This window comes from Monodelphis domestica, chromosome 4, assembly GCF_027887165.1.
Source record: "Monodelphis domestica isolate mMonDom1 chromosome 4, mMonDom1.pri, whole genome shotgun sequence".
In the NCBI taxonomy this organism is placed as follows: Eukaryota; Metazoa; Chordata; class Mammalia; order Didelphimorphia; family Didelphidae; genus Monodelphis; species Monodelphis domestica.
Genome location: NC_077230.1, coordinates 84,693,413 through 84,720,488, shown reverse-complemented (window position 1 = coordinate 84,720,488; position 27,076 = coordinate 84,693,413). Strand labels below are relative to the sequence as shown.

Genomic DNA, 27,076 nt, shown 5'->3' with positions numbered 1-27,076 from the left:
TAATAATTAGGGAAATGCAAACACCCTGAAAAATAGCAAAGATGACAAATGTTGGCAGTGGTCAGTGTTACAGGGTCTGTAGGAAGATAGGCACACTGGTACATTGCTAGTGGAGCCATAAATCAGTAATTTTGGAAAGCAGTTTATAATTTCCCAAATATCTTGACTAGAATGTCCATACCCTTTGACTCAGAAGTTCCACAATAGGCTTATCCCCCAAAGTGGCCACTGATAACTCCTCTTTTGTTTGTTTTTTTAAACTCTCCTCTTCCACTTTAGAGTCAATACTGTGTATTGGTTCCAAGGCAGAAGAGTGCTAAGGGCTAGGCAATGGGGGTTAAGTGACTTGCCCAGGGTCACACAGCTAGGAAGTATCTGAGGCAAGAAAAGTGAGCTGACCCACTTCTGTATTTTTAAATATAAATATATAAATATAACACTGATAACTGGCTACTGGTCTCCGTGAGCACCAAAGTATTTGTAACAGCAGTTTGTGTGATAGTGAAGAATTGGAATCAAATTAGATAACTTCCTACTGGGGAATGGCTAAGCAAATTCTGATACATGAATGTAATGGAATATTGCTGTGCTGTGAGAAATCATAAATGTGATAAATACAGAGAAGATGCATAGATCTGAATGAACTGATGCATAGGGAAGTAAACAGAGGCATGAAAATGATATTCACAGAGACTACTGCAAATAGAAAAGTCACAAAAAATCAAAAGTAAGCATTGCAAATTATAAAGCACAAGCATGTTTTGAAAGAAAAAATCTGAAAAGGCAGCCCCACTTTCACACTTTTGCAGAGCTCAGAGGGTCTCAAGTGTATTTTGTATATATTTTCAGTCTTTGAGGGATTGTATTGATCAGTTGTGCTAATTTCCCCCTCTTAATTTATTTTTATTAAAAATATAATTTTTATATGGGTTCTCTGAATAAGAGATATACTTGGGGAAATTATGGTCATATGACAAAAGTCATCTATTAACATTTAAAAAAAACCAAAATATATTATAAGTAGGACCATGTTATAACATGCACAGGGACCTCTTAGCTGACACCAGCAGTATGGCCTTGGACAAGTCATTTAAACCCTTCTAGCCATAATTTACTTCTCTGAAGGATTAGGGATAAAAATAGTTGATTGCCTAAACCAGGTAAGGGGTTAGTGAGATAAATATATCAAAGTGCTTTGTAACCACAAAGGATTATTATAATTGTGAACAATTAACACTAGTCGTCCTTGTCATAGTCATTGTAGTAGTACCATCACCAGGATTTATTTAGGGAGTGAGAGAATAAGCATTTTTTGCATTGCTTACTCTATGCTAATTACTGTGCTACGTGCTTAACAGATATTTTCTTGTATAATCTTCATAACAACACTGTGAAGATTCATTTAGGTCATGACTATGGTTTAAATATACTCTAGGTTAAACATAACTATAGGTTAAAACTATAGCTCTTAGGACAAAGATAGTTTTATAGGAAAATATATTTTACAAAGCCACCCTCACTGTTATCTATTGTTTGAGCTCAGGCTTCAAATTCTCTCTTTAGAGAAGAGACCCATGTGTTTGATAATAACCCCATTGTCACACAGACTAGGGTACCCAAACCCTTCCTTCCCACTTCCTTTTTCCTGACCTGGGAAAGATAAAGGCAGCAGTTGCTGCTCTAATATAGACATTGTAGCCAAACCAGAAAGTTAACAGCCAAAGAGAGTCAAGTCATGATATGATCAGGAGGAAAGATTTGAATGAAAGAGAAAGTTATGAAAAAAGGATGAAGATGAGAATGAGTAAGAAGATGGAAAGTTGGGAAAACTGAGTCCAAAAAAAAAAAAAGAGCAGCAAAAGGAGAATGAATGTGATCCAGTGTAGCATACATTGTACTAAGATCTGCTAAGATCATATAAAATAGAATTCCTGTCTTGGTGAAACTTACAGTCTTAGGGAAATAGGGCCTATCATGTACAAAAGAGAACTGCCAGCAAAATATATGAGATTTCCCCAATAATTAGTAGTCAATACTTAGGAGGAGTTTTCAAAAGAATTACAAAGTAGAAATGATGATATAAAAACATTCCAAATCAGTAATAGTGAGAGAAATGCACATTAAGACAACTGCATTACACCATACAATTTAGCAAAGTTGAACCAAAAAAAGGTGTTTTTTTTTTTTTAAGGATTGTGGGAATGCAAACACTAATACATTATTGGTGGAGCTGGGAATTGTTCCAACCATTTTGCATATCAATTTGGGATCATATAAGTAGAGCTACTGTATGATCCATATACAATTTCATGAGAGTTGGTTCTCTGGGAGAGAGATACTTGGAGAAATTATGTTCAAAATTTTTAAGACATCCATTAAAACTTGTTTAAAAAAAAAAAAGAAAACCAAGGAAGCAGCTGGATGGCTCAGTGGATGGAGAGCCAGGCCTACAGATGGAGGTCCTAGGTTCAAATGTGGCCTCAGATACTTCTAGTTGGGTGACCCTGGGCAAGTCACTTAACCCCCATTGCCTAGCCCTTACCACTCTTCTGCCTTGGAACCAATACATAGTACTGATTCTAAGAGGGAAGGTAAGGGTTAAAAAAAAAACAACCAAGATGTACCATTAGTGGGAGCATGTTAACGTGCAGAAGGACCTTGTAGCTTAATATAACAGTAGCAATGTAACTTTGGACAAGTTATTTAAACCCTCTGAGCCTTAGTTTACTTTAAAATGGGGATGGCACTGAGTTTTTATGAGGGGTTTTTAACTAGGGGATCTCACTACTGGACTTATGCACCAAGAAAGTCAAAGACTCAAACAAAGGTCTAATATATGCATAGCAAGAGTCTTTGTGGTAACAAAGAAGTGAAAACAGTTGGTGTCCAATAATTGGGGAATGAATAAAAATTTCTGTTATATGAATGTAATGGAATATTCTTTTGCAGTTAAAAAATTACAAATGTGAGAGATTTAGAGAAACAAGGAGAATTTTATGAGAGTTTTCTGGAAGAGGGAAATAAGCAGAACTGAAAGATTGATATACAAATTGACTATAGCATTGTAAATGGGGAGGATGGAGGGAATCCCTAAAAGGAAGTTGAACTCTGAACAACTGAAAAAAAAAACAAAAACAAAAACAAAGGATCCAGAAAAACATATCTTCTCAACTGGGAACAGTTGGACTACCAGGCTAGAATGTTGTACTCATAGAGGCACAGCTTTTTGTTTTTTCTAAAGGGGGGGAATTTTTCTCAAACATAACTGATGGGGAGCCAAATAACATAAATAAAATGTATATTTTTAAAATGAAGCATGAAGTAGGAGAAGGGCTCATCATTACTTGAAAGACTTCTTAAAGGAGATAGCTATTTTTGTTAAAAGGACTGGTAGAAATTTTTCAGGTGTCAAGAAATATAGCTGAATCATTGTGAGTGCATTCAGACTGAAGTTGTCAGTGTCCAAGAGACTTCAGTGAAAGTATGACAGGAAGATGGGTCTATCTGAGATGGTCTGTCATGGATGGGGTTTTTGGTAGGGAGTTAATAAGGAGAATGTGAATGTGATATGGGGAAATATGTGTCAAGGACTAAAAAGGAACAGGGAGAAATTGAGGACAGACACAACACTTCAGTGATTAATAAGGCAATCTCAGTTTCACACCTTGTCTCTCAAATCAGTGCTGATATTAGAACTAAGAGTCAAAGGTCTCTAGCAGCAATTAGCTATGATGCAATAAAAAGGATGTTAATGTTTTCAGAAGGTAGATTACAGTACGGTAGAACAGTACGGGGGAGAGAGACAGAGAGAGAGACAGAGAGAGACCTGAAGGAGAAACTGTATTCATTTTAGCTATATTAACTAGTTTATTGATTTACTGACACAAGCCAACTTGAGTTGTCTTGAAACTCTATTTCTGCTGACTAGGTTTTAGCTTGTAACATATTTTTAAAATCCACACCTGGCTTATCTTTCATACATAGAAAGAACTTAGATAATGTGGTGCTTCATCTTCCTTTCCAGTAAAATGAAGCAACATTTATCTCATTCTTTTGCCTTTGGATGAGTTCAGTCAATAACCCTCTTGCAGACCCCAAGGACACTGATATTTTCTAATCATTTTCTTAGGGCTTAGATGCCAATACAAGTTTGCTTTCTCCCTGTAAATTTCCCCCTTTTCCTATTCAATCCGTGTCCCAGTTTGATAAGATCATAGATCTAGAGTTAGCAAGGAACTTAGAGATAATCTAGTACACCTGTTGCCATTTAATAAATGGGGAAACTGAGACTGAGTCCCAAAGAAGTTTAGGGGCTCTTTCAGAGCCACAGAATAAGTAGCAGAGCTTGAATATAATTTCCCTTCAGTTCTTCCTTTTTTCTTTCTCCCTCTTTCCCTCCCTTCCTTTCTCTTTTCCTTTCTCTTTTCCTTTCTCTTTTCCTTTCCTTTCCTTTCCTTTCCTTTCCTTTCCTTTCCTTTCCTTTCCTTTCCTTTCCTTTCCTTTCCTTTCCTTTCCTTTCCTTTCCTTTCCTTTCCTTTCCTTTCCTTTCCTTTCCTTTCCTTTCCTTTCCTTTCCTTTCCTTTCCTTTCCTTTCCTTTTTTCTTTGTTTCTCTTTTTTCGTTTATAGTCAGGATGCTAATGGTGAAACAAAGCATTTATGAACCTAGTTCAAGTACCAAATCCTAGAAGAAATGCTGTTATGACAGTAGTGGTCCCCAGTGTATCTACTTTGATTCTGAGGTGTACTGTTTCATGTTACTAATTTTTTAAACCCTCACCTTCTGTCTTAAAATCAATATTGTATATTGGTTCCAAGACAGAAGAGTGATAAGGGTTAGGCAATGGGGGTTAAGTCACTTTCCTAGGGTCATATTGCTAGGAAGTGTCTGGAGCCAGATTTGAATCCAGGACCACAGAGCCACTTAGCTTTACCCATAGTACTGATATATTAAATAATTTCACGGTTTTTGAAAAAAAAATATAAAGGAATTTACAAACCAAATCCTGAAAATTTTAAATTTAAACTCTTGAAATGGTAATGTCATTGTGAATAGTCTACTAGAGCCAGGCTAGATAGCACACATTATTTCCAGTGCCAGGAGCAAACAAGGATATATTCTTCATTAATTCTAAATTCTGACTCATTAATTCTCCTTTTTCTCACTTTTCTTTGAGATCATCTCAAAGAAATGGTATTAGTAAGACATCTGTGATGATACTGACTGGGCTCACTACTGATTTGTTCCCTAATCTCAAGTGGATTCACTGCTGTACTACGGTTCTTTTATTCTTTCCTGGTTGACTATCACACTCCTCCACACCTTCACTTCAGACTTCCTATACCTTCTGCTTTGCTGTACCTTTACCTACAGCCTGGTATACTGGAAGAGTCTTAGAGGCTAGCCATCCTATGCTTTCTCTTCTCCATTATACACTTTTGCTTCAATCTCTGGTGAAGAAGTAGCCCTTCTCTTCAGTCATACTAGCCTCTTCACTTCTTGCCCGGAGCTCTTCCAGGAGCTTGCCCCTTAAATAAGTTTCTCTTTATTTCAGTCTCTCATCACCCACTGAATACTTTTCCCATTTTGACTTCAAAAATGCCAATCTCTTCCATCCTTAAAAACTTCCCCATGAGCCTCAGCCTACTTTGATCTCTTCTGTCTGTCTTTCTAGCCAAATGTTTCACCACATTCACCACACACTGGCCACATTTGCTGCTTCTTTACCCTCAGCTCCCTCAGACTACTCTCCTCCCACAGAGCCACCACCCTAGTTCAGGCCCTTAGCATCCTTCACCTGAACAGTAGTGATGTAGTACTTGCAGTAGTCTCCTGATGGATCCTACTACCTCAAGTCTCTCCATTCCAGTGTGTCTTCTATACATCTACCAAGTCTCTGTCCTTAAACCACTTCTGACCATGTCTGTCTCCGTCAAGAACTTTCCGTGATTCCCTGGTACCTTTAGAACTAAATCTGCAGGGTGATGGCTGGTTAATTCCATATCACTCTCATATGCTCTCTACATTCTCACAAACTGGCTTTCCTAAAGCTCTTCCATGGAACACAGCGTTCCATCTCCAACTTTGCACTGTCTGTGCCCACTACCTCTCGGGGTCTTTAAAGACATCCTCAGATACAGCTTCCACAAGGCCTTTCTTGACCCCACTAGTTGTTATTTCTCTCCCCCATTCAATTTCATTGTATTTACTTTGTAATTGTTTTGCATTTTCTTGTCTGTAGTCATCTTGTTTCTTCTTAGTAAAAAGTAAACTACTCGAAAGCAAACATTGTTTCATTTTTGTTTTTGTAGCCCAATGCTAAACAGTGCTTAAAAGTGCTTGCTGAATTTAATTAATTTGTGATATTATTAGATTTGTTTAGAGAATTAAGTTTTATTGAAAATGTGTGTTTTACCTGGAAAGACTTCTATGCATTGATGCAAAGTGAAATCAGCAGAACCAGAACATTGTGCACAGTAACAGTGATATTCTAAATGACCTAGTTATTCTCAGCAATACAATGATCAGAGGCAATCCCAGAGATTCATGATGAAAAATGACATCTGCCTTCCAATAAAGAACTGATAGAGTCTCAATGTTGACCAAAATATACTATATTTCACCTTTTTTCTTTCTTCTTTTTTCCTTTTTTTTTGAGATCTCTTCCACAAAATGATTAATGTGAAAAATGTTTGCGCATGTAAAATTTTTTTCAATTGCTTACCATCTTAGGCAGAAGGAAGAGGGAGGGGGAAAATTTGGAACTCAAAATTTTTAAATGAATGTTAAAAATTGTTTTTTACATGTAACTGTAATTTTTAAAAGAAAATATGTGTTTTAATCACCCCAATTTTATTTGGTTGTAAAAAAAAAATTTTTTTAATTTTTTGTTGGGATAGCTCTTTCTGTTTTATTTGAATTAAAAAGCCCTTTCACTACAGAAATTTTTGAAAATCACTGAAGTAGTCATTTGTATGTAAAGATATTAAATATCTCTATTAAACCCTCAGTTGTTAAAGTAGCTCCAGAAACTTGTAGCTAAAAAACTTAAATGGGTAAAGAAATGGGACTTGATAAGTGGCAGAAAGTAACAGTGGATATACAGAAATAGGCAACATAATGACATCAAAACTTGGTATGTACACACTTTTAAAATGGTCATGGAAAGAAAGAGGATTCCTTATTACAGTTAATGTACACATCTTATGTTTTCTGATTATACTCTACAAACAAGAGTTTACAATTACATTTACAACGTGTATGGATTATTTTATTGGTCTTCATTCTTTTTTTATTTATGTTCTTGAATATTTGTACTCATTGATGGAAGTTGAAAAAAAAATTTTTTACAAGAACCAGTAGGTAGAACAGCTGGCAAGAGTCCATTGGTAGGTAAATGATCATAAGATGTGTAGGATGCTGTGTTATCAGCAAAATCAACGAAGAATTTTTCTATTAAAAGTCTTTAATTTTCACCTCTTCATTGTTATTTGTAACAGGGATTACGACCGAGAACAATTTGCAGAAAACCAAATCCCCCTGTTGGTCATAGGAACAAAACTGGACCAGATACATGAAGCTAAGCGCAATGAAGTTCTAACTAGAATTGCTTTCTTGGCTGAAGATTTCAATGCAGAAGAGATTAATTTGGTGGGTAATAATAATAGCTAACATTTATATAGTGTTAAGGGTTTTACAATTATTTCATTTGATCCTCACAACATCTCTAGGAGGTAGGTGTCTTTATTATATCCATTTTACAGATGAGAAAGCTGAGGTCAACAAAGGTAAAGTAATTTGCCCAGGGTCACAAAGCCAGTAAATGTCTAAGTCTGGATTTGAACTCAGGTCTTCTAAGCCCAGGCCCAGCCCTCATGTCTGCTGTGCAAAGTTCCTGATAGATCAGTGATTGCATCACTTGGGATGCCCCCTTCAGTGCTGCAGATCACAGTGTCCTTGCCTGCTCGTTCTGCCCAACTTTTCTCCACATCCTCCCCTAAGTTCATCACAGAGGGTCCACCTCTGTGTGTATTGGAGGACTTCCTTGATTTCTCCCAACATTAGAAGGATACCAGAGGAGTTGTCTGGTTGTCTACCTGTCCTCTCCTCCCTATGGTCCAGTTCATTTTTCCTTCTATCATACATTTTCCTAAATAGTATCTTCTCTTGTTGTCCTTTGAAGTGCCTTATTAGTTCCCAACTTTCCCTATATAGATAAAGTGGACAGCACGACTTGAACGTTAAATCACTGTCTACTCTACCCCCTTCAACCTACAGATGAGGAAGCTGAGGCTCAGGAAGGGGAGTAACATGCCTGGTGTCACACAGCTACTCATTGGAGGAGCTAGGACTCCACCCTAGATTCAGTCAGTAGCTTCCAGGCTGTTTATTCTTTCATCAGTAACCTGGATATTTGGACTCTGGGGTCACCTACAAGTCTTTGATCTCTTACCTTGACTTCATTCATTTTGTACCGATTTATTAGCTGATGAAACCTGCTTTCTGGCACCCTGCAGGATACGCTGTGTGTATTAGGCAGTCCAGAAGCATTTGCTATATCAAGGTAGACCGATGTAAAGTGGCCTTTAGCAACGATATCTGACACTGATCATTTACTTGTGTGTGATGAAAACGACAGGCTTACTATAATGAAGAGAAAAGCGAACTAAAAAGTGCATAGATGCTTAGAATACGGAGTGAGGACATTCTTGCCCATGGACAGGATGAACAATATCACGAATTCTCTGCCTCAGTTGCTCCTGCCTTGAATATGTCTAGTAGTTTCCTCAGCTTTAAAATCTGTAGTGAAGGGCAGCCAAGCATATCAAGAAAATGAATCTCTCCTAATCCATTTAAACTCCTGAATAAACATTGGGATGCTTACATAAGCTTTTAGGACTGAACATCACACAGTGGGATTACTAGACAAGCTGAAAGTTATTAGTTTTTCCATGCTATAATATTCTGTGGATTACGGAGCTCCATTCTGAGCCAGTTAACACAGTTAGGGCTTACTGCTAACTGCCGTATGACACTGTTCCCTGTAGGCCAAGCAGTGCGGTAGGCCACTCCTTAACCATGGCCGGCACTTCTGTGGCAGCTACATTACAAGGAAAATAGATGGAAATAGTAATGGTGGCTCTTTGCAAGTCATTTCTCTCTAGTTCATGCCCCACTACAGGTAGATGAATAGTATTTACCCTTTAGGTCATTTCAGCTAGATCACTTTCCCCTTAGCCCATCCTCTTGAATTGTTTTCATTGTTTTGCAGTGGAGTGTGGGCTTTTCACTTTAGGAATAGCAGCACCTCAAGCCTTCCTATTGCCTACATCTGTCACTGTGGAGGATTTGGTATACATGCCCGAAGACTCAGCACTGGACTTTGAAGTATTAGAGGGCAGTTCCTGTGTAGAGTACAGCATGTCCTGGTCCTATTAGTTCTGAGATTACTCAATTTTAACAGTGCCCAGAAGAAAAATAGGCTAAATGGAAATCAGAATTTATTTTATCCCTGTGGTTCCTTTTGATTTCAGCCACAATTTTTTTTTTGTTAACAGTGTCCATAGGCTTATCTGATTAGTCTAGAATATGTCATTCATCATTTGATAACAAGGAATGCCTATAGGATCTGGAAAACATATTCATCTGGGAGAGGTTAATAAGTACCTTTGCTCCAAAGAGTTCCCTCACTCAGTAAAGAACTTTGAACTTTTAACAATGGCCAGTCTCAGGTGCCCAGTAGCAATAATAAATAGGAAAGAGCACTGAGTTCCAGCAGGGGGAAAAAATGAGGGAAGTGAACACCCAGAAAAGAGCACAATTAGAAAGAAGAGTCAGTTCAGAGTTGCTAAGAAGAGGAAAGCCTAACCCATTCAAATGGCAATGATGTTTTTGATGATCACAAATCCATTGAATGATAAATCTTAAACCTGTCCGAAAACATATGAGCTTCACAATACAATTATGTAGTTTAAACAGCAGATATGTTATAGTACATTATTTAAAGTATATATTTATGTTGTAATTAAGGAAAGAGATCAGAGTAGTACATGAGTCTTTAATCAAAGTACTTGGACATACTTCCTTCAATAATTCAAAGACTTGTGATTTCATTTATGTGAGCACTCAATCCCTTCCTGCCTCAGGGGATAGCTTAATGAGTTACTGTGGCTGAAATATTCATCACATGGTGTGAAACCCACTGTAATGAACTTTCTCATACTTAACCAGGCTGATCCATAGACAACAACCATATTTAATGTTATCCATTCATCTGGCCTGTTCTAGGGGCAACAAACATAACATGTTTTCAGGTCCACACTCCAAGACTCACTCAGTTGGAAGTATCTGTCAGAGCTTACATCTTCCTGGAATAACTCTTGTGAATACTACAATGAATATATGAAAGTAGAATTTTGTACTCTTCTCATATGGCACCACTTTACCTGACTAATCTTGCCTTTCTAAGATTTAGCAACTGTTAATAGCCATCCATTTGCAAACTCTGCAGGATCATAGATTCTTGACTAGGAAGCATGCATAGATGCATTTGGAACTATTCTTGAAGTTTCTTAGGGCTCTGATTCTGACATACATATATTCAAATGAGTTTCTTAAAAAGCTTATTAGTGTCTGAAACAAACAATTTTGTGATGTGCAGTGCTTTTTTTGTTCTCATTATTTTGATAATCCCAACAAAAATTATTTCCACCACAGAAAGTAAATGTCAGGGTGAATCTTTTCAAATTCATTTTTGGATGTTTTAATGGTTTTATAGGGAAAAAAATCAGACTAACCTTATTCTCTCTTGTACTTTATAACATGATTTGAAGACTATATTGTATTCTTTTATAATTATTACCATTCCTCAAATTGGGCCTCAACTTTTGACCCAAAGCATAAAGATTTAGCCAGTGAAATTTATTGAAGGGTAAAAATAGGTGGTTATAAACCTGTGCTCTTATGAGAAAGCATCAAGTGGGCTTTAGGGTTAGTAGAACAGAATAAAATGAATATGATTCAGAAAAATAGTTTTTTTAATTTCCAAAAGATCACTTATAGAAGATTCCAAAGCCATATAAATCTTACCCCTTTGATATATTCCAAAAAGTGTATAGCCTAAAAATTACATCTTTCTCATCCTGATAACAGGCTTCAACAAGAATTAGAAAGCATCTCAATGTAGGAATCACAGGTTCCCTCTCAGCAACATACCTCTGAATCTTTTTGACTGTGACAGCCTACTTGCTCTCCCCAAAAAGTCAGATAGCTATTGGACATCTGTCAGAGGAGAATAGTTATTTTAAGACCTTGCCACCATCTCTGGTGGCAACTATCTCTAGAGGCCTCTCATTCACACCTGAACTTTTTTTCTTTTATTTTGATTTGAACAACATTCAAATCTACATTATTTGTAGCATTAGCTATCATTTGCTTGTTTGTTTGCTATTATCAATAACATCACTCACATTTACCTAGAGATTCAGAAATATTTTTCTAATACATGAAAAATATTCAGCAGTTGATCTCATGTCCTCTTATGCCTTAGCTTCTAAGTTTCTTATTTGTTCACTTATTAAGCAAATATTTGCTGGACTTGTTGATGCTGTAGAGAATACAAAAAGTAGGATCATAAGTTCTCAGACTGAAAGAGATCTTCGAGGTACTTTGTTCACCTGCCTCTTTTTACAGATGAGAAACCCAAGGCCCAAAGTGGTTAAGTAAATTACATTAAATCATAAAAGGAAAGAGGAAGCAGCAGGGGTGGAATTCAAGCTCAGCTCTTGTAGCTTCAACTTCAGTGCTCCAAGTTAACTCCTATACCTTCTGTTCCCATGATTCCATCTTATTGTTAAACAAAACAAAACCAAAAAAACCTAACCACAAATGTGAAGTCAAGATGGCAGAGAATAGACATCATATCAGCCAAACCTTCCCAACATCCCCCTCCAAACATCTTTTAACTCCTCAAATTGAACTCTGGAGTGGCATATCCAAGAAAATGCCTGGGTGAGACATTTTACTAGTCAATATGACACATTTTTCTAGCCCAAAACAACTGAAGAGATCAGCAGGTGCTAGGTCTGTGACACCAAGATAAGAGTCATTCCAGAACACATACACACTTCAGCAGTACTAACATTAGCTTAGAGAACTCTCAGCCCAGAGACACTAAGGGTGTCAGACAGCTGGTCAGAAAAAGATTATAGGGTCATGTTGATGAACCTATGGCACATATGCCAGAGGGGCCTATTCCCCTCCCCTTTTCCAAGCATGTCTGAGGACATTTCTTAAATCACCCATCCCTCTGCCCATCAGCCCAATGGGAGCACTTTCTCCTTCCTCTATCTGGGGTAAGGCAGGGTCTCACATGCTGCGGGAATGCTGAGCACTCTGTCTCTAAAAGGTTTGCTATCACTGTTATAAGGGATTCTTTGTTGCTGGTGGTTTTCATTGCCTATAACAACCAGTTTGAGGTTGCAGTTTGAGGGCAAAGAAGAGGACTAGCACTCTCAGCCACATGAGAAGCAGGGGCCTTGGTCCCAGCTTTAGAGTAAAGAGGAGCACTTGTAGTCACTCACAAGGGAATAGGGACCCTGGTCTCAGTACCAAGGCAGAAAGGAGCACTGACTTTTTTTAGCTGCAGGAGAATTAGAGAGATAGTCATAGTTTTAGGGCCAAGAAGAGCACTAGCACTTATGGTTTCATGGAAACAAGGTCCCTTCCTGGATAAAGACTGGACCACAGGCCAGGAAAGCATTGACCACACTTCTTAGATCATACCACTTTAGAAGCACTGAAAACTTACATACCCTCCAGGACTAACTCTGAAATCAGTAGCATGAAAAACCTGAAGCTTGGGACAGTGTCCCCTGCACTCCACGAGCAGAGCCTACCTTTAACATAAAGCTAAGTCATGAAGTAAGCTGGAAAAATGGGGAAGCCACTATGGTAACATCAAATTCAGAAAAAGATAGTAATGTCAAAATAGCTAAAAGCCAAACATCGAAGGAAAAATAAATTGAATTGGGCACAAATTCAACAATAATTCCTGGAAGAGTTCATAAAGAATTTTAAAAATCAAATAAGAAAGATAAAGGGAAAAGTTGAAAAAATAAGAATAATGCAAGAAAATTATGAAAAGAGAGTCAACAACTTGGTAAAAGAGTTAAAAAAAAAGTTGAGGAAACAGTACTAAGAAACAGAATTGGCTAAATGGAAAAGGAGGTACAATAGCTCATTGAAGAAAATCATTTCTTAAACATTAGAATTGGGCAAGTGGAAGCCAATGACCCCATAAGACATCAAGAAAATAAAGAATGTAAAACAAAGAAGGAAATATTTCCTTCATCTTCATCTCACAGGGAAACTATTGATCTGAAAATAAATCAAAAAGAGATAATTTAAGAAGAATTGGACTAACTGAAAGCCATGATCAAAAAAATAGCCTATACATTATCTTTAAAGAAATTATCAAGGAAAGCTATTCTCATATCTTAGAACTAGAGGGTAAAATAGAAATTGGAAGAATCTGCTGATCAGCTTCTGAAAGAGAATCCCAAATGAAAACTCTGAGGAATACTATAGCCAAAATTCCAGACCTCTTAGGCCAAGGAGAAAATACTTTAAGCAGCAGAAAGAAATAATCAGATATAATGGAGCTTCAGTCAGGATTACACAGGATTTACCAGCTTTTACATTAAAGGTCCAGAAGGCTAGAAATATGATATTTCAGAAGGCAAAGGAACTAGGATTATAATAGATAACAATCTATGCAACAAAACCGAGTATCATCCTTCAGGTAGGAGATTTGAGATTAATGAAATAGAGAATTTTCAAGCATTCCTGATAAAAAGACTGATGAATGGATGGATAAAAAATTTAACTTTCAAATACAAGTCTTAAGAGCATAAAAAGGTAGACATGAAAGAGAAATCATAAGGGACTCAATAGGATTAAATTACTTACATTTCTAAACGAGAAGATGATACATAAAACTCCTGAGGTCTTTATCATTATTAAGGCTCTACATACATATGAGTTGACTCTAATGAAATGATCTCCAGAAAAACTAAAGAATGATAAAGAGGAATGCATTGAAAGAAGGGGAAAAGAGGAATAATGGAGGAATAGAAATCCAGAAGAAAATATATGATTTATCACTTGTTTATATGGGTATATGATTTGGGGTTTTGGTTTTAAAAGAATACTGTATAACAAAAATACATAATATGGAAATACATTTTCAGTGATAAAATATGTATAACACAGTGGATTTGCTTGTCAGCTCTGGGAGGGGGGAGGGAAGAGGTGAGGAAGACAACATGAATCATGTAACCGTGGAAAAATATTTTTTAAAAAATTTAAATGGTAGGGATAGCAGATGTGATCTCAAATAAGGCATAAGCAAAGAGAGACCTAATTAAAGGAGATAAGCATGAAAACTACATTTTGATAAAAGGTACCATAAAAAATGCAGTAATATCAATACTAAATAGTTATGTACCAATTGGCATAACATCCAAATTCATAAAGGAAAAGTTTATATGAGTTGTAGTAGAAAATAGACAATAAAACTATACTAATTTTCCCTTCAGGAGCTGACAAATCTAACCATAAAATAAAGAAATTAAAGAGCTAAGTAGAATATTAGAAAAGTTGGACCTCTAGAGAAAATTGAATAGAAATAGCTGTACATAGCATCTTCACAAAAATTTACCATGTTATCAGGACATAAAAGTTTCACAACCAAATGCAGGGAAAGTATTATTAAATCTATTCTTGTCTAACCATAATGTGATAAAAATCATTAAGGGCTATGGAAACAGATTAAAAATTAATTGGAATACAAAACATTCCCCATTCAAGAAATGGTCAAAAGATATGAACAGGCAGTTCTCAGAGGAAGAGATTAAAACTATCCAGTCATATGTAAAAATGCTCCAAATCACTCTTGATTAGAGAAATGTAAACTAAAACAATGAGATACCACCTCCTACCTACCAGTTTGACTAACATGACCAAAAAGGAAAATGATGAATGGTATATGGGGATATGAGGAAATTTGGACACTAATACGCTGTTGGTGGATCTATGACCTGATAGAACTGTTCTGGAGAGAAATATGGAATCAAATTCAAAGGGCCACAAAATTACATTTACAGCAATAGCACCACTGAGTCTGTATCCCAAAGATATCAGAGATAAGGTAAAAGTATAGCAAACATTTTTAGCAGCTCTTTTTGTAGTGGCAAAGAATTGGGAAATGAGGAGTTGTCCATCACTTGAAAATTGGATGAGCATGTTGTAATGGAAAACTATTGTGCCATTAGGAACAACAAACAGAATGAGTTCAGAAAAACCTGGAAAGACTTCTATGAACTGATGCAAAGTGAGGTGAGCAGAATCAGGAGAATATTGTGCATAATGACAGCAATATTGTACAGTGATCAACTATGAATGATTAGCTACTCTCAACAATACAAAGATCCAAGACAATTCCAAAGGACTTAGGATGAAAAATGATGAAAAAAGTCTACTGAGACAGTTTGAATGCATATTGAAGCATACTTTTTTTTTCACTTTATTTTTCTTGCCTTTTTTTGTAGTATGGCTAATATAAGAATTTTATTTTACATGTATGGTATTACATTTCTTGTCTTCTCAATGGATGGAATAGGGGTGTAAGAGAATTCAGAACTTTAAAATTTTAAATGAACATTAAAAGTAAAGAAATAATGACATTTAAAGACCACAACACCACAGAACTCCGCTTTGTCTCCTATTTCTCTTTCACACTTCAGGCTTTGAAGACACTGCATCAATGGCAGCCCTCTCCAATACATGGTGCTCTTTCTTTATGCACTCTGACATGGAGATCCAGGAGGAGTGGGTGTACGCCTTACCTTTTCCTGCTACTTCCAAAATCTCCCTCTGTACCCTTCACTCAGTACCCCCTTCAGTTTTTGAGGTGCCAGCTATCAATATTACTCAGTTCCTAGCCTGGTTGCTGTAATGTCCTGTCTTCTGGGTTCCTCTTCTTCCCTCCTCAAGGAGCTCAGACATGTATCACAGTCTATTCTATTCTATACTGCTGCAGTAATACTTAGAAACCTTAATAAACACAATAAGGTTTTCTCATATACTTTGTTCTCCGAGTTCATCAGCTTCCTTAACTACCACAAACTACAACTTCAGTCTTATCTCAGTCACTAATAGAGAGGATCATGCTTAAGTATCACCATTATTTTTAATTGTGATTCTCTCCATGACCTCAAATTCTGCAAGTTATCCTACCCACCCATCTCTTCCTCTGCTGAATACCTCTTAAATCTATTTGCCTTTTCCTCCAACTTTAGTTCCACCCAGACCTTCCATTTCTCCTAGTCTATCACTCTTGCATTAGACTCTTTTCTCCAGTGGGAAACATAAGAGATATAATTATACAAACAAGTAGAATACACAATATAATTGGAAAGCATAATAAATGAAATTCAAGGTGCTATTTTTTAATCACTTTCCTGAGAGAAGGGAGTGATCATTACCCATTTGTAGAAAGGCTTCATGGAGTAAGTCATAAGAGATGGGCCTTAAAGGTTGAGTTAGACAAGCCATACTGAGGAATGAGAAGGTTTTCTAGGTAGAAAGAACAGCACAAGCAAAGGAACCACAGTGTATTCAGGGAATATAAGAAGCATGAAGAAGAGTAGAGTGAATTGAGATTGTAAAGGTAGATAGAGGCAGGCTTCTGTGACCTACATAGTACTGAATGACTAGAAATTCTGCCTATTTATCCATCCATTACAAGGCTGATGATGATTGCACTAAATAAATGATAAAGCACCTGTATACTTGTTCATACTGCCAATTTCTAATAGATACGCCCTTAAAATATTTGTTCTTTTCAATTATCAAGTGTTTATTTTTTCTTCCTCTCCCCTCTACTGAAAAGAAAAAAGAAAAACAAAACTCTTATAGGAAATATGCATAATCAAGCAAAGCAAATTATAGTATTGGCCATGTATCTTGTTCTGCTTATTTAGTCTACCACTTCTCTGGCAAGAGGTTGGTGGCATGCTACATCATTTGTCCCCTGGAATCATGATCAATCACTGCTCTGATCAGATTGAAGATTAAGATTGAAGTCTCAAAGTTGTTTGTCTTTTCAGTGCTGTTTTAAATATATTGAGTTTTGAGGTCTACTCATTTTAAAGTTACTGTTCAGTTCCCTCCAACTCTTTGTGACCCCATTTGGGATTAGTAATTTGTTGTTTCCTTCTCTAGCTCACTTTACAAATGGAGAAACTGAGGCAAATAAGGTTAAATGACTGGTCCAAAGTTATTTAGCTAGTTAAGTGTCTGAGGCCAGATTTGAACTCAGGAAGATGAGTCTTCCTAACTCCAGGCCCAGCTGCTATCTATTGGACCACCTACCAGCCCTTTACTCTGTATCAATTCATACAAATCTTCCCAGGCTTCCCTAAAACCATACCCATTTTTTCTCACAGCACAATAACATTCACATGTCATAATTTGTTTAGCCATTTCCCAATTAATGAGCACTCCCTTAGTTTCTGATTCTTTTCCACTACAAAAAAGAGCTACTGTAAATATTTTTATATATAGGAACTTTTCTTCTTTCTTTTATTTCTTTGGGGCATAGGTCTGGTAGTGGTTTAACTGAACCTAATTTCTGGCTGACTAATGTCCAGTTTTCCTAGGGCTTTCCTAAGTTCTTTAGCTTATTGAAACTTGGTACTTATTTAAATCCTAAGAATTGTTTGATTTTCTAGGCTGATTGTAACTCTTTAGGTTCATGAGATCCACTGATTGACCTTTCTATTTGTTTTGTTAACTACTTCTTTGTATCATAATTTGTGATCTGATACTACTTAGATTCCCTTCCCTCCCTTGTTTTTAAATTTATTTTCTTTGAGATTTTTGGCCCTTCATTTCTCCTTTTTTATTCTTTTTTCTATTTCTATAAAGTAATCCTGTGGTAACTTGATTGATGTGGCACTAAATAAGCAAATTAATTTAGGTAGTATTGTCATTTTCATTATACTGGCTTCACCTATCCAAGAGCAATGAATATTTCTCTATTCGTCTTCATTTCCATAGAATGTTTTGAACTTTTATTCATAGATTTTCTATATATATCTCAGTAGATTGACTACCAAATATTTAGTATGCCAAGAAGTGATTTCTTAACCTTCTGCCTTGAGCTTTTCTTTTTCTTTTTTCTCCATACCTCTTTCCTAGGTCCCTGTGCCCATTGTACCATCAGACAAGCAAGGCATCTTAAGTCTTTGGATAAAGTAATTATATGCCTCTGTCTGGTGTTGCATTTGATCTGAGAACTTCAAATGATTTCTTTCATGTCACATTTGGTTCTGAGTAAATGTTCTGTGAGGATCAGCTCAGAGGCCTGGAATTGATGGATTCTTATCAAATAATGATTCCATTTCCAATTCCTAGTGTGACCTTAAATTAATTGGGTGCCTGGTGCCTTGCACATGCCCAGTCCCTGGCAGATGGTTGGTATTTAATTAATGCTTGTTGAATGACTGATTCTTCATTAGCAAAGTGCTAGCATTACAAACCTACCTCTCTGGGTTATTTTCTGAATAAACTAACATCAAAATGATTGATTGATTGGTCTTCAAAGAACTGGCAATTCTATATTTCTCTAACATTGGTTCATTGGTTTCTGACATAGTAACAGAAATTTGAAAGCCACCTATAGCAACAGTTTATAAAAGTATCATGTACATTATTTCTCTAGAGAAGGACCTAATAAATATCATTATTACTACCAAAGAGCTTATGTTGAAAAGTAGAAATCACTACTCATCTTAGATTACATATTCCCTTTTCTAGGACTGTACAAATCCCCGATATCTTGCTGCAGGATCTTCCAACGCTGTCAAGCTGAGTAGATTTTTTGATAAGGTAATGTTCTCACTTGTGCTATTTTTTTCTAATTTGACTAGGAACTGGGGACAGCTAGATGGTTCAGTGGGTAGAGAGCCAGACCTAGAGATGGGAGTTCTTAAGGTTCAAGTGTGGCCTCAGATACTTCCTAGCTTTATGACCTTAGAAAGGTCACTTAACACCCACTGTCTGGCCCTTACTGTTCTGCCTTGAAACCAATACACAGTATTGATCCTACAATAGAAGGTAAGGGTTTTAAAAAATGGCTATGAGCTCATGTAGTATGAGAGTTAAGGACCTAGTTTGTAGTGTCCCTTGATTCCTTCAGGCTGAAGTTAGCAACCAGGGGAACATCTGCTGCTTTTTTTCTTATTTGTGGTAATTGCTTAATGCCTGCCAAAGTGTTTGTGCCATCAGCTGCATCATTTTGTCCACAAAGGATAACTAATGATTACCAAAGTTAAAATATTTCATTTTGTCATTTTAAGGCAATTTATCCCACTTCTGACTTTAAATAGGGCATATCTTTCCAACTTTTTTCCCTTAAAAAAAAAGTTACTCCCTTGATACTTATTTAAATCCTAAAAATTATTTGGTTAGCTAGGTAGATTGTAAATACTTTTTAATCTCAGCCACACATAATTTCTGAAGTTGTTGTTACACATGAAGTTGATCTTCTGATAATTCCCTTCCAAAGACTATTGAATTCCAGTTATTGACTTATTCTCGAAGTGTTGAAACAAAGTAAAAATGTAGGCTGACTCAGCAAGCCCATAAATTAGGGCACTGTTCACCTTAGCCTTGGCGAAGTCCCATATCTGCACTGCTGTCCAAGTCCAAGTGCTCTGTGCCCAGGGTTCATATTGTACATTAAGGAAAACTGGAAAGCAGAATGAGCTCTTTCCTCTTCTTCCCAAAATTGGTGCCTCATTTCAAAGCTCAGCCTTGGGACATTTCTTATACCAGAGCTTTTCTCATCCTCACAAATAAGAGGTTCTCCCTCCTCAGACTTTCTTTGGACAGTTTATATGGAACTCTTCCTTGCCCCGGTCTCCTTTGTGTTTGTGTCTATGTCTTATCTCCCTATTAAATTATAAACTCCCAGAATGCAAGGACTATTGTTTTTTTTTTATATTCTTATCTCCAGCATATAATATGCACCTGGTAAATGTTCTTTGAATTAGTCTGTCCCCTTTCTCTCCATAGTACCTACTTCTCCTACCCCCACCTATCCAGGGAGGCAGATCCCGCATAGCCTGGAGAGGAATCACTGTCATCTCTTGTTTGGGAGCAGTTCTTGGGGTGGGGTGAGGGATGGGGAGGAAGGAGGTAGAACACCGTGTATAGAGTCAGAAATAAGAATCTCCCTTCCTACAAGTTTCTCCCTTGTATCTATCTCCAGCACCATATGTCTTGCATGTAGGAGACATTTAATAAATAGCTGTTAGACTGCATTGCAATTGGATTGGTTTGGAAACTACCAGAAGGAGTTGAGCAAGAGGTAGTACTTATTGGGGTCAGAACATCACCCATTCAATCAGTGAATATTCACTAATCACATATGTGGGTAAGGCACACGCATGCATATGCACACACTCTCTCCCTCTCCCCTCTCTCTCTCTCTCTCTCTCTCTCTCTCTCTCTCTCTCTCTCTCTCTCTCTCCCTCTCCTCTCTCTCTCCCCTCTCTCTTTCTCTCTCCCTCTCATTCTCTCTCCTCTCTCTCACTTTCTCTCTCACTCTCTCCTCTCTCCCCCCTCTCTCTCCTCTCTCACTCTCTCTCTCTCACTCTCTCTCTCCTCTCTCTCATTCTCCCTCTCTCTCTCACTCTCCCTCTCTCTCCTCTCTCTCTCACTCTCTCTCTCTCTCCTCTCTCTCTCACTCTCCCTCTCTCTCTCTCTCCTCCCTCTTTGTAGAGAGATTTCCATATTAAGAGTATTTTAGTGCCTTCTCATTCCCCATATAATCAGAAAGTATTTCCTGTGATCTGACTCTGATTTAGTTCTAGCCTGTACATTCTCTGGCGAATTTAAGAAAGTAGTGTTGGGGGCAGCTGGGTGGCTCACTGGATTGAGAGCCAAACCTAGAGATGAGAGATTCTGGGCTGAAATCTGGCTTCAGCCACTCGTAGCTGTGTGACCCTGGGCAAGTGACTCAACCTACGTGGCCTAACCTTTACCACTCTTCTGCCTAATTCTAAGTCAGCAGGTAAGCATTAAAAAAAAAAAAAGTAGGGTTGGGGAAGCCTGAATTTCTAGGCTTTCCTTAGTCCCACAAACCTTAGGGTTTAGCATTAGATCAACAAACATTTTTGCTACAAAAAAGAGCCATATTTCTTCTCAAAACTATACATTGCTATTGAACTTAAGAATTACCATAGGGATACTTCCTAGCTGCGTGACATTGGCAAGTCCCTTAACCCCGAGTGCCTAGCCCCTTAGCCCCTACTGCTCTTTTGCCTCGGAAGAGATACTTAGTATCAATTCTAAGGCAGAAAATGGTTTAAAGCATTCTCATATGGATTAGTACATAGCATCCAGCATGCCAGGTGAAAACTAGTAATGGTGCATAAAAAGATGTAGGAAGCAGTGGCTATACTTGACCAGGTATGTCCAGATATTTGTTTTCTAGGGTACATTATAATACTAAAGATATTAAAAGAAGAAGTGTAAAGGCATTTCACCAATTCTCATATGGATTAGATCTCACCCAGCACTTATTAATAAAGCATTATGAAGAAAAGAACTAGATGCGGTATGGACAGTATTGTCACGCATGACAGCAAAAAACAGTTGAGGAGAAAGTGACCCTGTTGGGGCTAGGATAAGAGATTCAGGTAAATCAGATTGTCTCCCGAGCATTTGGAAATGAAACTCCAAAAGGAGGAAAACAGACAAGCACAAAATAGAAAAGATCTACTAGAATTTCTGTTTATTTTCATTGCTGTCCATAGTGGAGCTACAAAAGTAGCAGATAACATACTATATAAATTTAGTACATAGCATCCAGCATGCCAGGTGAAAACTAGTAATGGTGCATAAAAAGATGTAGGAAGCAGTGGCTATACTTGACCAGGTATGTCCAGATATTTGTTTTCTAGGGTACATTATAATACTAAAGATATTAAAAGAAGAAGTGTAAAGGCATTTCACCAATTCTCATATGGATTAGATCTCACCCAGCACTTATTAATAAAGCATTATGAAGAAAAGAACTAGATGCGGTATGGACAGTATTGTCACGCATGACAGCAAAAAACAGTTGAGGAGAAAGTGACCCTGTTGGGGCTAGGATAAGAGATTCAGGTAAATCAGATTGTCTCCCGAGCATTTGGAAATGAAACTCCAGAAGGAGGAAAACAGACAAGCACAAAATAGAAAAGATCTACTAGAATTTCTGTTTATTTTCATTGCTGTCCATAGTGGAGCTACAAAAGTAGCAGATAACATACTATATAAATTTAGTACATAGCATCCAGCATGCCAGGTGAAAACTAGTAATGGTGCATAAAAAGATGTAGGAAGCAGTGGCTATACTTGACCAGGTATGTCCAGATATTTGTTTTCTAGGGTACATTATAATACTAAAGATATTAAAAGAAGAAATGTAAAGGCATTTCACCAATTCTCAAAGATATCTAAGAAAGAAAAACGAGAAAGTTCACAATTAGTGGTTTTACACAAAAATGTAGCCAAGAAGATAATTATAACTCTAGAACCGTATGCCTGTTTTCTCGTCTCAATAAAATCTCTGAGAGAATACTATGTACCCAGTAAGGGTATCCTTGATGAATACATGGGAGGAATAGGAAGGATTTAGCAGGTGGTTTTCTGTAGATTACCACATCCTTATGACTGTCTAGCTGCCTCAGAGGCATAGAGCGTGTGTAAGTTCCCATTTTATTTCCTAATTTTAAGAAAGCATTGGACTTAAAATAGCCTTGAAAGTTCTCCTCCAACAAGATGCCTTTCACATATGCCCCCACACCATACAAGGGGACGTGACTGATGTGACCACAGAGGTGGCTTTGTTCAGCAGTCTCTGGAGTACTTACATCAAAGAAGGTTTTAATTGAAATGATTGATACGTGTTCAACAGAAATGTCATGTGGTGCCTTGTACAATGTCCTGTATACAGTCCAAATTAAAGAAGATTACTGAAAGTTACTGAAGTTTCCACATGTCCCTTTTTGCAGAGATAGAGCACTACAAAACTGCCCAAGAGAAATCCCCAACAGTGCACAATTCATCTTTTCCTTCCTCTCTAGAAAAACAAAATGCGTACAACACGTGTCATTGGACAGATAGCCTATTGAATTAGCCCATGCGTATGCTTGGACAAAGGCTGCCAGGGGATAATAATCTGAGCCAAGGATTGAGTTGGAGGAGGCTTTCAGGCTGGCTTGTATTTGGGAAATTGCACAGTAGTCTCAAATTGATCAACACTGAAAAACTATTGAATTACCACCGAGTGGCTGAAACCAGTGAATTCCATTATCCTCTGATTAATACTGTTCCCTGATGAATTATCATCTCAGAAGAATTCAAAGGACAAGTGACTGATGGGCAGGTAGACTCTAGTATGTGGCTTGTGTATGAAAAGTTGCATAAGGAATGTTACTTATAATCCTGGAAAAGGAATTGAGCTGGTTGTATAGCAGGAATGAGAGACAACCGAAGGGTGGAGCCAAGTGGTGCACCGGTGTCCTTGAAATACTAAAAGAACAAGTAGGATTTATGGAAAAACACAGATAAGCATCACATGATCAAAAGGGATAGAGCAGGGTATGATTTTAACTTCCAGGTAGGCAGACCCACACAGATGAAATCAGAGATGCATTTAAGTAAACAATATGGAATTTCTAACCTCAGATATTGAACTTAATTTTCCCAGAAGGGTTTTAATATTATATTCCCATGGAGACACATTTGGCCCTGACCTGAGCATCCTGGTTTCACTGAAATGCATCCTGGCTCCAGCCACTGTAATAACAAAGGACAAAATTAATTATTTTTAAAACGTTTTCTGTCATATGAAGATAATACTAACATTATGATCAAATATGTTATTTTCAGTTATTTTTTACTACTCATTGATGTGCACAGATCAGTCCATATTCTCTTGCCTAGGCTTCTTTGTGACTACAGAGAATTAGGACACATCACTGTTAGTGAAATATCTGAATTAAGACTTCAGTCTGTGGTCATGGAAAAGAGCGTAACTACACAAAAGAAGATTGAACTCACAACCTTGGCCTGATTAGCTCTGCGCTCTCAGTTGACTGGCAACAGACTTTACTTTAAATTGTATGAAACCTCTTAATTAAAGATTAATTAAGATCTCTTAATTGTGGATAAGCATTTTAGTCCCCTGGATAGCCATCATAGTTAGCCACATTTCCCACATACGTGTATTCTGCATCATCTCTCTGTTTCAACAGGTTATTGAGAAGAGATACTTTATTCGAGATGGCAGCCAGGTCAGTCTGTTTCTTATTCATCTTTTTTCTTTCAGCTAAATGGGGCCTATAGCAAGAGTTGAAGTGTCAAGTTCTGCTTTTTATTATGTACATGGTCTCTAGAAATATTTTCTTGGATCTTGGGTATTAAATGGTAACGGCCACAGTAATGATTCTCAAAAGACCTGTATCGTTAAACTCTACCCTTAGATTTGGAATACTTTGATTTCTAAAGCTCTTTTGGGAAATTATAAAAACACAAAGTGTCAGAGATTCCTCTTGACTCAAAAGGAACCACACGTCTTGTTTTCTTCTGTTCCTAGCATTCAAGAACAGACTATTTGTAATGGAAACAATTATAGTACATTATAAATTTACTAATGTTCAGTCTTCACTTTGAGTTTCTCCTTTCTTAATTTAGGTTATACTGTTATTAAAGGAGTTTATACCTGTTTAGTATGCTATACTTGTACTCATTTGGTATACTATTCTGCCTTATAGGAGGTACCTATTTGGTACCTATACTCTGGCAGCATTTTTACCTTGCCTTCATTCTCTTATTCCCCTTTATTTTTATTTTTTTGCTAATTTTTTTAACTACACCTAGAAACAATTTTTGACAATTGTTTTCTGACATTTTACAATTCAGATTCTCTTCTTCCTTCCCCACTTTCTCCCCCATATGGTAAATAATCTGATACTTTCATACCTTACCTTAATTCTTATAGTTTGAATTTCTTAGTAAAAACTCTCGTGTAAACTGGTTTCACAATTTAATATGTGAATAATATCACTGGCACATTTTCACTATAGAAGCAAGAAATAAGACAGACAGACATGTTGTGTTATTAGAGATATGGATGTGTTGCATCTACTTTGACCATAACTTTTTATCTTCCTTCCTACAGATTGTTGGCTTTCCCGACCGAAAAAGATTTGGTGCAGGAATTGTAAAGAACCTTCATTATGACTGATATACTCATCCTTTTAAAGAACGGACAGGAAGAAAACAGATTTTCTACTCTTCGTGGCCTCTGGAGACAATATATATCAGCTATTAGAATATTCATCCTTTCATGCATGTCTTAAAATTCTTTTCCTCACACTTCCCCACTAATATAAAAATAAAGGGAAATGATAATGGGGATCATTTGCACGTCCAGAGCCCTGTCTTCTTCTCGGTCCCTATCTTCTGAGGATTGTATGGCCAGCTGGAAATAGAGAAGACTGTCGGGTTTACACACCAAGCAACAGTGACTTACAGTAAAAACGATTCTTACCCAGTACAAAAAAAAAAAAAGCTTTTTCTTTGTGTTTTATGTAAGTTTAAGGATATTTTTAAATGGACACATATTTTGTTTTTTAGACCCTTACCTTCTGTCTTGGAATCAATACCAAGTATCGGTTCTAAGGCAGAAGAGCAGTGGAGGGTAAGACAATGGGGATCAAGTGACTTGCCCAGAGTCACGTAGCTGGGAAGTGTCTGAGTCCAGATTTCAACCCTTCCCCGGGACTTCCCATCTCCAAACTGGCCTTTCTATCCACTGAGCCACCTAGCTGCCCCAAAAGCTACCATTTAAAATTCTCAAGAAGAGAAGCAGTATTAAGCAGTCCTTAAATTGTCTTTAGTAGCTAGCTATCATTTACTTTTTTGTCATTTTCAAAGAGGAAAAGCAGAGTTAATTATGTCTCTGCCCCAATCACATACTCCCACAATAGCAGTCTTGTCTGCTTCCCCTCCTCTCCCTCCCAAATGGCTCAGAGACTAGAAGAGGCTAGCTCAGAGCTGCAGTTAAATATAAACACAAATTAATAATACATAGGCAGCAACAGTAGGAACAAAATAAAAAATTGGTCAGAAGTTGGCAGCTTCCTGAATCCTGTAATCACTGAGCTCTACCTGACTGCAGGCCTCTCTGAAACCTGCTCGGGAAGAAGCAAGGGGCGTTTGTAGGCCAGCAAAAAGGCAGAAAGAGCAACTTGGAGCCCTTCCCCTTTTTTATTTATTTGAAGTAAAATTCGGCTCTGGAAGAGTAAATCTTAGTTCACTCACATGTACTCTGTGAATTAGGAATATTATTCTTGGTGCTAGCAATAGAGGATTCACTGGGAGAGAAATAAAAATAGGCTCCACAGCCACACATTCACTGGAAGTAGACATGAATTATGGAACAGGATTCTTGGCTTTCTTGATGGCCCAATAATTGGTTTAGGATCATGTCAGTTTTCTGCACAGTCTTCCTTTTTTGATTTTTGCCCATCATTTTTCCTTGCAATAGTGAATCCTGGTTTTGCTGCCTTCCTCAGAATCTCCTTGACTGACCCTCTGTCCTCTCACTACCTCCAGTGTTCATTTCAGCTTCAATTATCTCTCCCTCCCCCCATCTCTCCCCATGATTTTTTAATTAAGTCCCCACCTCACCTCTTCATTGTAAAAATAAAGCATTCACACTCCAGTTTCTCCTCTATCTTATTCTCCCATTTTAATTGATTTTCAGCTCTTCACCAGTCCAGACTCAGAAGAGGAGAGGAGTTTACAACTGGGTTTTTACAGAGAAGGTTTTGGAAGCTTTGGGGACCCCTTGTCACCCACCAAGCAAACTTTCTCCCACAGTTCTGGCCACGTTTGAATAGGGGTCGGTGGTGGGAGGCCAGGAGTGGCAGGACTATGTGACAGCCGTGCCACGT

General features: G+C 37.4%; 1 protein-coding gene across 1 annotated transcript in view; it reads left to right on the top strand.

The window, feature by feature from the left end:
- The window catches only part of RABL3 (RAB, member of RAS oncogene family like 3), a 74,993-nt gene extending 48,149 nt beyond the window's left edge, over window positions 1–26,844 (top strand). Inside the window, exons 5-8 of the mRNA XM_001363352.5 lie at window positions 7,499–7,649; window positions 18,879–18,950; window positions 24,371–24,409; window positions 25,297–26,844. Coding sequence (XP_001363389.1) covers window positions 7,499–7,649; window positions 18,879–18,950; window positions 24,371–24,409; window positions 25,297–25,362 — 328 coding nt within the window. The 3' untranslated portion in view covers window positions 25,363–26,844. The remainder of the gene's footprint in view (window positions 1–7,498; window positions 7,650–18,878; window positions 18,951–24,370; window positions 24,410–25,296) is intronic.
- Window positions 26,845–27,076: the final 232 nt, after the last annotated feature.